At 44.1% G+C, this 15,911-nt stretch overlaps 1 protein-coding gene across 3 annotated transcripts in view; it reads left to right on the plus strand.

Annotated features, from left to right (window-relative positions):
* Positions 1 to 13,000, plus strand: part of UVRAG (UV radiation resistance associated) — a 112,406-nt gene extending 99,406 nt beyond the window's left edge. For 2 of the 3 annotated variants that reach the window (XM_065833635.2, XM_071814734.1), the window contains one exon: positions 9,570 to 13,000. In XM_065833635.2, the coding sequence (XP_065689707.2) occupies positions 9,570 to 10,260 (691 nt within the window). In that variant the 3' untranslated portion in view covers positions 10,261 to 13,000. The remainder of the gene's footprint in view (positions 1 to 9,569) is intronic. The other variant, XM_071814760.1, reaches the window with a different exon arrangement.
* Positions 13,001 to 15,911: the final 2,911 nt, after the last annotated feature.

The raw sequence follows: 15,911 nt of genomic DNA on the forward strand, positions 1-15,911 counted from the left end.
GCTCCAGGCTGGCACAGAGTGGCTGGAGAGCAGTCAGGCAGAAAGGGACGTGGGGGACTGATGGACAGGAAGCTCAACAGGAGCCAACAGTGTGTGCAGGTGGCCGAGAAGGCCAATGGTGTCCTGTCCTGTATCCAAACCAGCGTGGTCAGCAGGACAAGGGCAGTGATCCTTCCCCTGTGCTCTGCATTGGGGAGGCCACACCTGGAGTATTGTGTTCAGTTCTGGGCCCCTCAGCTCAGGAAAGAGATTGAAGTGCTGGAGCGGGTCCAGAGAAGAGCAACAAGACTGGGGAAGGGACTTGAACACAAGCCCTATGGGGAGAGGCTGAGGGAGCTGGGCTTGTTCAGTCTGGAGAAGAGGAGGCTTAGAGGTGAGCTCAGCACTCTCTAGAACGACCTGAAGGGCAGTTCTAGCCAGGGGGGATTGGGCTCTTCTCCCAGGCAGTCAGCAATAGGACAAGGGGGCATGGGCTTCAACTCTGCCAGGGGAAATTGAGGCTGGAGATGAGAAAGCAATTCTGTGCAGAGAGAGTGGTCAGCATTGGAATGGCTGCCCAGGGAGGTGCTGGACTCACTGGCCCTGGAGGTTTTGAAACTGAGATTGGCCATGGCACTTAGTGCCATGATCTGGTCAATGGACTGGAGTTGGACCAAGGCTTGGACTGGATGATCTCTGAGGGCTTTTCCAACCCAGTCCATTCTGTGATTCTGTGATCTATATCTCTACAACCTGGAATGGCATTGAATCCACTCGTTACTTAAAAAAAAAGCTGTAATATGTAATTATTTCAAGCTTAACCTTTTCTATAAGCATCAGTTTAGATTTGAGTACAAATTAGTTTCTTTACCCCTTCAAATTAAGAACCAGCAAACTGAAAAAAAACCTCACAGCTTCTGTAGAAGACCCCACCTATTTAATACTTTTATCAGAGCAATTTTACCTTAAAACTTTTATCTTTGGGCTTTCCTGAGACTCCGTAGTTGTCTCTGGAGCTGTGGGGCAGCTCTTGGCCCAGCTGAAGGTCTGCGGAGTCCGGTGCTTTTACATCCCGATTTAATTGCGTTGCTGCTGGATCCCTCTGCCTGGTGAGATTTGTGTTGTTTTGGTTTCTCAGGCATGACACTTAACATGATTAATACATGTTTTCACATCCCAACACGCCTGATTTATTGCCACAGACCCGCAGGTCTACAAGCTCTGCTTCCCTCTTCATATCTCTCCTGGCACCTATATTCTGCTGTGTTTACTTTTCCTCCCCCTTGCCCCCTACTGCAAGATATTATTTGTATTTTATGTCGACAAAATTCAAGGCAGATCAGCCAGTTCCCGCACACACTGTTATGGAAGCTACAGAACTGCAAAAAAACCCCATATTTTTCTGATATCAAATCTGGATGTTGACTTTCAAGGTGAAAGATGATGAGCCAAAGTTGTTGTTGATTTAGACCATCCCAGTTGCACTCTTTTCTGTTTCCTTCTGGGAATAATTCTCTCCATTTCCAACTCTTTAGTCCTGGGGTCTCAGTGGCTTCCAGGCAAGCAGCTCATTTTTAAGATTAACTTTTGCCGATGCAAAAGACCTTGTGCAGTTTTTCCTCTTCAATTCTTTTCACTGTGCAGTTTATTGGAGCTTTTGAGAGACACCAAATCTTTACTTAACGCGTAATCTGTAGATTTTGAACGTCGTTTTATTCGTTATTGCATGTTCAGATTTATCTTTCACAAGTCAAGCTCTTCAGGTCACAGTTGCATTAAATCAAGACTCTTTCATTTTCTTGCCTGTTCTTCACCCTAATTCACTCTATGTAACTTTAGAGGGATAGTATTTGTGATTATTAATGGCAATTAAATAGCACACTGCATACTCGAGAAGTGAATAGATTAGACAATGTTTATCTAATGCTGGCAAATACGAGATATTCCTTTAGAAAGTCTCTTCTATAGTCAGGGAAATGTCATTCTGAGCCAGCATTTAAAAGATTTACCCAAAAATACTTGCATGCCAAGGCTTAAATTCATGTTTCGAAGGTATGTCCTGATTCATAGACTGCTAGATTCAAAAGAAGCCTAAAACTTAATGTTTGAGTTAAGAAAGCTCTGGTAGCTTAATTTATGAAGGGGTTTTTTTTATTTTAAAGCGTGTGTCAGAATTTTTTAGCTGCCAACAGATGCAGTTTTACCTTAGCTTCATATTGGCAGCCTCCCTTTTGCAGCCCTGTCGCTATCGTGCGTTATTTAGCCAGTAATCTCTAAGAAGGTGAGAAACCTTCATTGCTTTTTAGCGCGGTTGACATGATATTGGCTCCGAGCTGCGCTTGGAGCTTCAAACATTTCAGATGGCCATAAACCAACTTAAACACCTTCATTTCGCGTTCTTACTGCCATGAGGTCATAGTTTGCAACAAAAAAAAAAGATCAAATGGTGTTTAAGTTATTATTATTATTTTTTTTTAGAGTATTCTCATACCAAAGAGCTGGAGCTGTGGATTTTGGCTTGTGGCCAGACAATCAAGATTTAGTATTTTGACCAGCTGTGATCCAGTAATGTTCCTCGGAGGAAACGTTTTGTGGGGAGGAAAAGATACATATTTGAGCCTGTGAATTGTATTCTGTCTCTCATCCTGCTTTACAGTTTCTCTGAGCCCCTTTGCAGACAGATTAAATAATCACAAGTGAATCCGACTGAAGGAACGACAGATTACAACCAGAATAACTTCAAAAATGTTTGTGTCCAGCTTCGATCGCCTGTTTATATCACGGAGTCTGCATCCCGTGCCTTAGGTCTGTAAGAATGCCCAAATGAGCTAATTATTAACTAGTCAAAACTAATATTTTGAGGAAAAAACAGCTACTTCGTAGTTTTGTTGCCAGCAAAACTTAGAGCTGACGTTAGACTGCCATGAGTTGGCTTTTGAGATTTGGATACAATTGAAACATATAGGTTGGTGGTGATGTAATTCTCTTATCTATATTGTTCAATAAATCTGAGGTCTGTCTTCTTTTTTTAATTTAGAAAAGCTTCTCCCTGATAGCAGTTTAGTCCTATACGTAACCATTTCTAGTCTAAACCAGCTTGATGACTAAAAGTCATTAAGGCCTGATGACAGTTCATCAGATTGGGTTTTATACTCCGCTAGTCGCAGGCCTTTCTTTCTGGACAGGTGTCCACATCTGTTCACCGTCTCAGAAGATCGACCGAGTCATTGTGGCTGGAAGCTGAACCAGTTCAACCCTCAGTAATTCAAGTCAAGGTTGCACCTCAGAGTAAAGGGCAACGCTCCTGTGGGCCAAACTCATTTCGCTGCTGACAAAAACTTAGAGTCTTTAAAGTTTCTGGGCAATTGAGTGATGGTTTTCTCGTGTGACTTGATTTTTTATATATGTATATGTATATATACATATATATGTTTTAATTCTGTGAGCTGTGAAGCTGATAAAGGATCTCTTTCTCCGGACTGTGCCTTGAATGCAGTGCTATGAATTCTGGTAACGGAGCAGCCTTTTCCTCAAGGAAAATGCAAAAGGAATAGAAACCTTCCGTCAGCTGATTGTTTTCATGAAGATTGATTACGAGCTTCCTATTTCTGAGCTCTGTGCCTCTCTGTAGACATTGCTTTTGAACCAAAACCTCAGTGTGACTTCTCATCCTCACCTGGAGGGAGGTGGTGGAACAGAAAAAGATCCCTTGACTCAACTGCTTAACCCATTGCAGCTACAGCCATTTTATTTCTATTTTACTTGCCTGCTAGACTATGACCATCATTCTGCTTAAAATCATAGAATGTCCTGAGTTGGAAGGGACCCACAAAGATCATCGAGTCCAACTTGAGTTCCTGCAATGGGACAACCCCAAAATTCACACCGTGTGTCTGAGGGTGTTGTCGAAACGCTTCTTGAATATTGAAAATATTCAAGCAATCTTTCAAATATTATTGAAAAGTATACCGAGAGCTGTTCATCTTCTCACGTTTGCCTTCTAGACACTGATCACTGAGCCTGAACTGGTTGCCAAGGTTTGTCCTAAGGTCATGAGGAGGGTGACTGTGCCACTGATGATAAATGTCTCCCAATAGGGTGTCACCCACCCTGCTCTCCAATGCTCGTTTTCCTTCTCCAGGGACCGTGGAAGGAGCTTTGCAATGAACTCATAGATGGTTCATCTCCATATTTACTTCTATCTAAATGCCTTAGGTAATATTTTATAAGCAGTTAAGACATTCACTTCATTCCTGCTTTCTCAGATTTGGGCTGTTACCCCTTTATTTATTCCTGACTGAAGCTAAACCCATCCTATTAACATTTATTAGCAGCAATGGGCGGCTTCAGAAATCTGCCCACGTATGTCTCCAGCAGCTTAAAACCTGGTTTTGCCATCTTAAGCGAGGTCCATTTCATTGCATACGGTTTAAGGAACCTGGCTGCAAGCACTTTTTTGTTTCAATTCATTAGTTTGAATGCATGATAAATGAAGATCGTTCCTGCTTTACTGCTCTGTGGGGCAGCCCTTATGTACTCTATTAAACCGGGAAGTTATTTTGTAGACGCAGGAGATTAGCTTTGTATTGCTGCTGCCTTTAGGCTGTTAGATCACTTAGTATAGATCATTCTGCCAGTTCAACTTACTAAGGAAGGGAAGATTTGTTTTGGCCGCTGCACTAAAGAGGTATTGTTCAGGCATACATAACGTGTTAGCTTGAACAGCCTTGTCATAACAAGCTCTTTTAAAACTCTCCTGGTCCTGCAAACTAATTAATTTCTCACCCACTTGCCTGTAAGGCCTAGATTTACAAAGGAATTTAGGTGTGTTTCTTTTTAGGAGGAACTTAAACTTACGTGCCCACCGGAACGGTTTATAAAGCTGCTTTTCTCAAGCTACACCACAATTTTCACATTTGTTTACTCAGACACTTCAATTTCTTCTTCTACTTCATAGAAAAGTTGCCGTTGTGCCTAAATTGTTCAGTAATTTGTTATTTGCCAGTTAGACAGTCTTATGCTATACTTAAAGACTTCGCTCTTTAAAGAGTCTGGTCTAAGTTAAATGAATTTGAGCAAGTGTGAAGCACAGTCCAACACAAGAAATAAGATTGGTGGGTATTATTCATTCTTACGGTGAAGAGGCTTTGCCGTGGGTTTGATCTCTCCAAGAATTACTTGTGTTTTGCACGTCGGTTGATGTGTCTCTGGACCTTCAGGAGCAAGGATTAAATCTAGGGTGGCTTGACATGAAGCACACATCCTGCATCCCTGCACATCCTCCTCCTCTGGGATAGCTCTTACTCTTGTGAGATCTTGCATCTTGTGCTGCCAGGTGAGATATTCAATGGGAAGACCCACTCCAAACCCATCTGCAGGCTGATGTTCAACCCGCTGTGTTTATAACTTGTCTGGACCCTCTCTGACTGCTTACATTTCAGGCAAGAGCTTTTATCACTAAAATATTGTATAAAGAGTAGATATCATTGTGGTTGTTTGGAGAAACGTTCGTCTGTACTTAGATCCACAAGGTACAGCTTGAAATTGTTTCCTGGATTAGATTTTAATCTCTTTAATGCCTGTCCCAGAGCTGTGGATGGTGGAATAAAGTCCAGAGAAACGTCAGAATTTCCTATCAACCCTTCTTGTCGTGGTGCCCAGACCAGGAGGTAGGAAGCCCCCACTGCTCCACGGGGTGTTGCAGATCCAATGCTTTGGCGTCAAACTCTTCCCTCTGCAAAGGACAGAACGAACAGGATGCATCTGCCATCTGTTGTACACAGGGAAAGAAGTTATCCTTTTTTGCCCGTACAGTTTGCATTATTCTATCTGTTCCTAGTCTCGCTTTTTATTTCAGATATGTGGGGGTATTTCTTTGGAATCTGCAGCCCTCCTGGGTTCCAGTTCAGCGGGAATACGTTCCTGTTTGACTCATCACTAACGTCTTGATAGAAACCAAATAGATTGGGTTTTATCTTCCCTGCTACAGGGGATGTAATACTGGAATCAGTTCTGGGAATAGCCTGTTTCTTTTGGGAAGGGATGGCAATAAGTCACCTTTGAGTTTGAAAAGGAACTTGCATGACAATGGCTTCTCTCTCTCCCCCTACCTCCCTTTTGAATTGCATACCTACTCACTATTTTAAATTATATTAATAGTACAAACAAGTGATGTGACAAATAAGTCTAGACTTAGGTGTGTTATCTTACACAGCTCATTCTAGAGCTGCAAAAAAGCAAAGGTGTTGCCCTTTTTGGATCTTGAATTGACAATACAGTTCAAACACAACAAAGCAAACTTCACCAACAGGGTTTTTTTTGCTTTTAATTGTTTTTTTTTTTTCCAACCTAAACCACTACACTGAGCACAGAACCTGTCTCTCCTCTTTGCCTCTCTCTTTCTTCTTGAGCCTCCTGTATTTAGAGGCACGAGGTGATGGATCAGCACAGGGCCCTTTTAACACAAACCTCATATCTCTCTTGTCTTGAGGCTCCCCCTTGTACTCCTCAAGACTCGTGGCAGGCTTAGACTCCTCTTAGTAGCAAGTCTGGTCCCAGGCTGTGCTTTGGGCTGGGATTTGGAAGAAAGAGGGGAGGAGGGAAACCTCCCCTGCCCATTTGCGTTGAACACAGCCCCTGTTTGCCTTGATTCTGTGCCTCAAGGTGTGAAATCATGGCACATCTCTTGGGTAAGACATGCAAATCACCATGGTATAGAATCACAAAATTGTTTAGGTTGGAAAAGACCTTTAAAATCATCAAGTCCAACCCAGCACTGCCAAGTCCACCACTACCCCATGTCCTGAGAACCTCATCTCAGTGTCTTTTCAACCCCTCCAGGGATGGTGACTCCAGCACTGCCCTGGGCAGCCTGTTCCAATGCCCCACAGCCCTTTGGGGAAGAAATTGTTCCCCACATCCAACCTCAACCTCCCCTGGCGCAACTTGAGGCCGTTTCCTCTGCTCCTGGTGCTTGTTCCTGGGGAGCAGAGCCTGATCCCCCCTGACTCCAAGCTCCTTTCAGGCAGTTCAGAGATCAGAAGGTCTCCCCTCAGCTCCTGTTCTCCAGCTGAACCCCCCAGCTCCCTCAGCCGCTCCCATCACACTTGTGCTCCAACCCCTCCCCAGCTCCGTTCCCTTCTCTCAACTCGCTCCAGCACCTCAAGGCCTTTCTTGTCTTGAGGGGCCCAAAACTGCCCCCCAGGATTCAAGGTTTGGCCTCCCCAAGTCCCAGCACAGGGACGGTCACTGCCCTGGGCCTGCTGGCCACACCAGTGCTGGTCCCAGCCAGGATGCTGGTGGCCTCTTGGCCACCTGGGCACACGCTGGCCCATGTTCAGCCGCTGGCACCAACACCCCCAGCTCCTTTTCCGCCGGGCACTTTCCAGCCGCTCTTCCCCGAGCCTGTAGCGCTGCCTGGGGTTGCTGTGACCCCAGTGCAGGACCCGGCACTTGGCCTTGGTGAACCTCAGACAATTGGCCTCAGCCCATCGACCCAGCTGGGCCAGACCCCTCTGTATGGCCTTCCCACCCTCCAGCACATCAACACTCCACCCAGCTTGGTGTCACCTGCAAACTCACTGTTACACGCTGTCCTATCCTGTAGAAGGGAGATAGTTCAGGTCTGCACCATCTCTGTATCTGGAATGGGAAAGGCAGCAAAACCTTAAATGCCTTGTACTGAAAAGAACCAATGACTTAATTGTAAAATGTCTTGTAATTAGAACAGGGATCTACAGTAATCAGTTATTACTTGTCTGTGAGGAACTGGTTCGCACGATCATAGGATGATGAGCCCTTGGACCCAGAGAAATGTCTTGAATCACATTTGGCTTTGTGAATATATGCACATCTTGGAATTGGGGTAAATACCGAAACCTTACCATTTAATTGTAAGATTTCTAATAACTTGATACAGAGTAAAATTCCTTGTTTTGCTGCGTTTTGCTTTTAAAGCTGCCAACATGGGACTCTATTTCTTGTAGTTTTTCTTAAGGAAGATTCAACAAACCTAGAGGTAATGTGAAAAAGTTTCTTGTCTAAGACTTAAGATAAGCAGAATCTAATCAAATAAATAATACTGAGTATTCATTTATTTTCTAAATTAAGGCTGAAACACTAAGCTGGGGGAAGGAAGGGGGAAAACAGACAATCCCCAATATGTCTGCAGTGCACATTGCATAAATTCACAAGTGTCCTGCCTCCAATTTTCCATATTACACCATTTTAAAAATAAGTGGTTGGCTGTGTGGGGGTTGTTTAAAGTATTTTAAAGACTCTGGTCAGGAAAGGACTCGAGGGCTGGACAACATATACAGCACTTATTGGCATCTGTGGCACATACCGCTCTCTGTTTTGTCACCTCTGTTCAGAATGCTCCAAACCTTTGCAAAAAAGCTGTGAATTCCATGCAGAGTTTGCATTAAGAATGGTCAGAAACGGTTGAAATCTAAGAAGAAGGTTGTGTGTGTATGTGTGGCGCTTATCTCCCTTGAGGATGCTTATTTTTCACGGAGGGACTTCTTGCAATGTAGCTTAACCTATTTTACAAAGGGGAGCAAAAAACAGAAGACAGATAATGTGGAAAAAGATCCACACTAGAGATTACTCATAACTGCTATTCCAAGATTTTCCCCTGCAAGATACATCCCCAAATCTATCAGATCTTGAGCAGAAGGAGTTTCTTTTAAATGGAATTAATGAAGGAGACTCCTACTGTGACAGCAGTCGAATCTTGGAGTTATATATTCAGTAGATCGGTAATAGCTGTGTTTTTAAATCTGGAAGGAAAATGAACCAGTTGCTTAAGTTAACGTGCAACGGGCTATTTGCACATGGGATGGTGATTATATTTGGGTAAGGGTTAAGTCGATGAAGGAAAATTCGCATAACGCACCCCAGATGATATAAATTGGACGTTCCAAATTATAGACCCTGAGACAGTGTGAAAGGTCTGTGGAACTGTGTTAAATAGTAAAATCAGACTTGAAAATTAAGCTCGATTAGTTCACGTTCCTCAAGAAACCAAGGCTGACGTTTGTCCAAATGGTTTTGGAATGATTGGCACAGAAAAGCAGAAGATCTGGCAAAAATAATCCTCTGCAAATGGCAAAGTTAGTGTGACTTTTCTCCTTGGTGCAGCTGTGGAGAAAGTCCACTGTGGAAGAAGTTGCTCTTAGAGGATTCGACCATTATTACTCACTTTTAGAAGAGTTTATGATGGCCTAATACAGGCCATAAATACATGAATATACGGTCAACAGTCATAATTCATAAAGTGCAGCTCGGTCCTATAAAACGGTGTTAACAGTACAAATTAACATAATGCGGTGGCTTCTTGGGTGATTGACTCTTCAAACCATGGAGCTTTGTAAATGTTCCTCCGCGATCGTACAGGTTTTCAGTAAAGCCGTCCTCTGGGGTGTCTTCTGCACTTCATACGGCATTAAACACATTTGGGGTTTTAGCGCTTCAGGATACAAGTAGTTGGCCAAACGGAGCCCGGAGTTGTGATAAAATAATTGCTTCAGCCTTTGGTTAAACATCTGTACTGCTCGTGAGCTGTGATTTATCCTTCCCTTCTTTTACAGCGATCGACACCACACATCCAGCGCAATTCCCGTTCCAAAGAGACAGAGCTCGAGCTTCGGCAGATTGGACGTCGGCTTTTCCAGTGGCCTCCCTTCTCCGGATAAAGGACTCCGAAAACGAGCCAGCACGGGGAACGAAAGACTCGAGTACAAAACTCCTCCTCCTAGTTACAACTCCGCTTTAACGCAGCCTCTTGCCATCGCAACCCGCGTCGGAGAGGTGGATAAAAAACCCGCGCCGATATCGTCCTCATTGGATACCTCTATGGACTCCTCGAAAGGAAACGCCAAGAAAGGCGGTGAGGACTTGTGCGGGAGTTTAAACGGAGAAAACGGGAGCTTAAACAACACCCAAGACCAGCAGGAGTCTTTCCTAGGACATACGAGTGCAATAAACGGTGAGTGCTCCGGAACCGTGAGCACCGAGCAACCCTGCGAGTTCCGTCCCTCCCTCGGCCCCGTCCTTTGCTGCACCGTGGAGCAAGCGGAGGAGATCATGGGGATGGAAGCCACGGGCTTCAGCGCGGGAGATCAACTCGAAGACTTTAATTCCATCCCGGTGGAACACGCCGTGGCGGTGGAGTGTGACGAACAAGTCCTAGGGGAGTTCGAGGAGTTCTCCCGAAGGATCTATGCACTGAACGAAAACATGTCCAGCTTCCGCAGGCCGCGTAAAAGTTCGGACAAGTGAGACATTGAGGAGAAATGGGTGATCTGGAATAGAGATAAAATTGCACTTATTCTTTTTATTAATTATATATATATTAAAAAAAAAAAAAAAACAAAGCTAAAGCTATTCCTATGGTGTTAAACAAATGGACTTGAGCACGGTAACACAGGATTATGGTATGTTCACAGCCCAGGTAAATTTTGATTCTGCTTCCAGTCCTCTTATGTTTGGTATTTATAATCTCTCGGAAATTGGTTTTGGAATCCATTTATAAAAGGCTTTCCTGGAAACAGCTTCTAGTGCTGATCAGGTGATCAGGCCCCCCTATGAATTAATTGCTTAATTATTATTTAGAGTTCAATTTATTTTAATCTTTTCCGAAGAAAGAAAAAGTTAATTTAAAAATACGTTTATGGTAAGAGTTCTTTACCTTCTCCCATGTACTCCTGTGTTTGTTTGAGCAATGCAGTCAGTGTTACAGAAATACCATGAATTTGTTATAATTGGAGAGTTTTCTTTTGGCTACTCTCTGTAGCTTTTCAAGTTCTAGTTTCACTGATGGCTCTTCAGTTGGCGTAAATGTGCCAGAGAATGAGCAGTTTCCTTAATTAGTGAGAAAATACCTTTCTTCTCCCTCCATACTCACTGTTCCTATTAAGGAACTAAATCACCTCTTAAGGTTTCGCATAAAAATCTCAGCCTGACCATTCCCCGCTTCTTGGGCACAAACCTCATTAGTAGAGACTTAACGAATTCGCTACCCAAGCGGGGTTCAGCTGCCACCTCCCAATGTGTCTTAATGGGGACAACGTCTCCCTAAAAACCCAGCCTGAAGATGCGGCCGGTGCTTTGGAATTAGACAAATTTGTGGGAATCACTCCCCACTCTGTCAAGCAGAGGCACCTGATGTTATTCATCTAAATTAATACCATTTTAATCATCTGTACATTGAAGGAAGGAGCGACTGGCGGGTTGCTGAGGGTGCGTGTTCGGCTGCACCAATGTGAAAGTGATTTACAACCCGTGTTGTGATTCCTGGTATTTGTTTCAGTTTGGATTGCATTGCTCTTGCTTTCTATATTTTATACCCACGAATTTGGGCTCGGTCATGAGCTCTGAAATATAAAAATATATAGCAGAATAAAAGAAAAACCACTTCATCATGCCTGGCTTTTTATTTTTCCTCCCTGGTCTATGCTTTTATTTTGAACCAATGACCTAGTCTTTTTTTCCTAACTTCACCATAAGGCTAAGCCTAAATTAACTTTTTAAACCGTGGCTATGTGTAATCTCAGCTATCAAAATGAGGCGTGTATGTGAGAACCAATATACGTAACAGCACTGTGCTAGAATACGCATTTTTTCCAGGTAACACCTTAATGATTGTATTAAAAATTATATTCACATTTCTTCTGTTTGCTTTTAACCTGTCCGCAGTCGAGTTGTGGGATCGAGCTTTTCTACAGCCATTCGCTATTTTTGGTCTGTCCCAGTACGATGGAAACACTTGGAAGCGGAGATCTCGATTCTATAAGGTATTGAACATGATTCCAGGTGCTAAATTGGGCACGTTCAGGAGGATCTTCTCACCCGAATAAGCTCCTCTGTTCCAACCTCATCAAAAGTTTCACTGCGGCATCTTTTGAGAAGAGATAGGTAGGAAATGATCACGGTGTTTTGGCGTAGAAAGCGAAAAATGAACACCTCGAAGTACAAGCGCTTATTAATAAAGTAAGCATAAGGTACTCTATCTTACCGCCTTCTGATAGCGTCATTTTAGGTGAAATTAGGGCACATTGTGCACCCCGTGGGATGGGCTCGAAGCAGCACAGACCTGTTAGTAGAAAATCTCCTTTTCTATAACAGAAAAGTGTTAGTTTGTGTGCGCTGGTGACTTTTCAAAGCAACCCAAAGAGTAGCTGTGAAATCGCTCTGTTCCGTAGAGCAAACACGGAGCGTCTCGGTGCAATTAAACAACACGTTAAATTAGGTTTGTAGAGCATCAGCGGGATTGTGGGTTTTTTTCATTCGTTGCACATTTTCTCAGGTTCCACCCGACCAAATGAACTCTGGTTTTCCTCCCTGATGTGTTGCTGCTCCTGTTTGATCCCCGTACTTGTCGATGTGTCAAACACGATGTTTGGTTTCTGCATCCGTCGCACAAAGCTGCTTTGATGGCCTTTCTATGGATGTATCTTTAGGAGGCCTTAAATTGTCCCCGAGTTTCTCTTCCCTGATGAATGGGGACAGCATCGTAGGGCTAATTAAACCATTGACGAACTCATTGCTATGAGGATTGTACAGACCGCAGCCACATCATGGCTTTCATTTTTGTGATTATTATCTTTTCCCCCCTGTAAATTACTTTGAAAATAGCGTAGCGGGAGAGAAACAAATAGTAGGTTTGAAGGTGAGATGATAAATCACAGCCTGCTTTAAACTGTCAAGAGCCTTTCAGTTCCTGCACAGCTGTGACGCTGTTAAACGTCTGCAAATGTCTTCGAGTGCAGAAAACATTTCATTGCAATCTTTTCCCCTCACTAGGAATTCCTAAGATTGTTGAGTATATTAGTTTTGGAAGATTGTATCCCATGATATTTTTGTAGCGAGCACAACAGCGTTGGCTTATCCTTGCTTGGCCAGGTATTTAAAATAAGCGAAACCAGAATATCCCATAGTAAATGACACGTTAAAACTATGTTGGTAATTGCGGGAAAGCTCATCTGTATTTATAAAATAAAACTGATTAGTTATCTCTCAACTTATGTCTCTTCTCTCAATGGCTCCTTTGTGTTTGTTTTCTTTACAACCCTGATTTGAACCACAATTTTTTTCCCCAGCCCCAAAACCTCTTTGGCTTTATTGTTCATCGAGCCCATATTGACCCAAATGTGAATATTTGGGCAAGAGGATTTTTGCTGGAAGGCCTGGCTGCCTCGTTAGCAAAAATCCCGTTTCACACGGGATGGTACTGTGGTTATTTTTCATGTTCCTTCCAAAAAGCTGGCATGCAGCTGGAAAAACAGCGTACGGTGGGGCTGGGACGCAGCTGGGCTTGCAGAACTTCGGTGGATGGTGGAAAACGCCGTGTGTCCTGGTTTTGCTAAAAAACAAGTTTCTCTTTTAGTGAATTTGCCTGTCAGCTAGAGCTTCATATCAGCTGCATTTTCCTGGAGAACCAGATACGTGTTTTGGTCAACATAGCAATGGAATGCGAGGTTATTGATAAGCATGGATGCACCTCTGCGAGAGGGGCAACGAGATACAGGTGACCAAGAAACTGACCAACTGTGTATAACATCCCATTCATGTGAATACTTCATATAAAAGTGGGAGATCACAAGGATCTCGTCCCTTTTCCCTTTTCCTTATGGCCGACATTAGGAGAGGACCTTGCTGGTCGTCCCTGTGAACTGAGGCCTAGTGACAGACTGAATCCAGCTCCGGGTGGCTGTAGAGTCCAGTGCAGGACTTCAGGTGCTGGCTCTGCAGTTGCTGAGACTTTCAAGATTGATTTTGTATATTTTGTATTATTTTCTCTATTCTTATCAGTAGCATTAGTAAAACATTTTTAATTGTTCCAACTCTCTTCTGTCTGTCCTTCTTTCCCTCCCGATCGCCTGTACTGAGTGGGAAAAGGGGAGAGGGAAGGGCTAGAAAGGGGTAAGTAGGCAGGAGAGGAGTTAAACAACACATCTGCCACGGTTTTATTGTCACCCCACAATCTGAACACTCGACACCATGTTCCATCATTGGGGAGGCATCGCTGCCCTTCCAGCACCTTCCATGTTGCTAATAAGCAACATATGTCTGCCTAAAAAAATGATATATCTATATGTTCTCCTTGAACAGGAATCTGCTGCATGAGTTTTAGGAGAAGAACGTCCACGACACGGAGTCGCTGGTGGGAAGCAGTGGAATGACTCTCCAGGAATCATCGGAGCAATGGGCCCTTTTTGTTGTGGTGTTTAATTCTCTCCCACCCAATCTGTCTGTCAGCAGAAAGCAAAATGCCAAGACGCCAGCTGCGTAGTCCTGGAGCTGAAGTGGGAAGGTACAGGAGGGAAATTTTACTTGAAGCTGTTTTGCAGCACTGAACGGCATTATTGAAACGTGCATTAAAGAATAAGCTCTGAATGAAGAAGGTTTGTACTGAAATGTAACTGGATGTGCTGCTGGACAGATTTAGATAAACTTTGGGCTCCTCTGCACCTCTTTTTGTCACCTTTCGAGTGGCCAGAGAGGGTATTTCTCCTTGGCTTGTGGATTTTGATGGAAGTATTTGCACTTGATCTGGTGTAGCTGGTAGCTCTGGGCAGCAGTCCCTCCTGTCTGCAGCAAGATCTTCTAACCCCAGGTGAAAATAGGACTATCATTTTCCAGGAAACAAAAAAATCTAATTTAAGACTTCTAATTGCTGGTTCTTTTGGTAGCAGCTTATTTTCTAAATGCATCATTGTTGTACAATATTCATTAAATAATATGAAAACTTTTTTTCCGCTAAGGAATTGGTTGTCAGATGTCAGCTCAGCTGGTGATGAAGTTTGTCCTGTATGTGCTGCTTTGACTGGCTTGATATTTAATCTGTTGGACTCTTCAGTCTGACTGCATGGTGTTACTCGTAATGAGCTGTTTTGTTAAATTTGCACTTGAAATTCTGAATTTCAGCTTCTGAAACAGTCCTATCCAATTTGGACTGCATTGTCTTGATTTTAGTGGTGACAGAGCCATAGAACAGTTTGGGTTGGAAGGACCTTCCAAGCTCATCCAGTGCCCCCCCTGCCATGAGCAGGGACATCTTCACCAGCTCAGGTTGCTCAGAGCCCCGTCCAGCCTGGCCTGGGATGTCTCCAGGGATGGTTCATCCACCACCTCTCTGGACAACCTGGGCCAGGCTCTCACCACCCTCAGGGACAACAATTTCCTCCTCATGTCCAGCCTGAATCTCCCTCCTTTAGTTTAAAACCATCACCCCTTGTCCTATCACAACAGACCCTGCTCAAAAGTCTGTCCCCATCTTTCTTACAGGCCCCTTTTCAGTCCAGAAAGGCCGCACTAAGGTCTCCCCGGAGCTTCTGTTCTCCAGCTGAACACCCCAACTCTCTCAGCCTGTCCTCCCAGCAGAGCTGTTCCAGCCTCGCATCATTCCTGGGGCTCCTCTGGCCCCTCTCCAGCAGCTCCATGTGTGTCCTGTGCTGAGGACCCAGAGCTGGACCAGCACTGCAGGGGGGTCTCACCAGAGCGGAGCAGAGGGGCAGAATCCCCTCCCTCCCCCTGCTGCTCACGCTGCTGGGGATGCAGCCCAGGGTATGATTTGGTCTCCTGGGCTGTCTCAGTCATCAACTATGGGCAACTCCTGAACCGCTGTAGCACGTTAATACTGCTATAAACAAATCTAGAAGCACAGAATAGTCTCAGCTGCCTAAAAAATTCATCTAAAATGCCCGTGTATTTTTAAATAGCATATTATAATAAGGTAATTCAGTCACGTAAGTGCCGTTTGCACAAAAAGCTGTTCAGCTCCAACATGTAGTATGTTCAGGTGGAAACCTCCCAGCCCAGCTGTCGTGCTTCTGCCAGCCACGCTGGCTGGGGTGTGAGATCTACGCCCATGGACAGGGAGGGCAGAAGAGGTCCAACCGCTGAGGAGAAGATCCTCTCTCTTTGTTTTC

The sequence above is a fragment of the Patagioenas fasciata genome, chromosome 1 (genome assembly GCF_037038585.1).
Source record: "Patagioenas fasciata isolate bPatFas1 chromosome 1, bPatFas1.hap1, whole genome shotgun sequence".
Lineage (NCBI taxonomy): Eukaryota > Metazoa > Chordata > Aves > Columbiformes > Columbidae > Patagioenas > Patagioenas fasciata.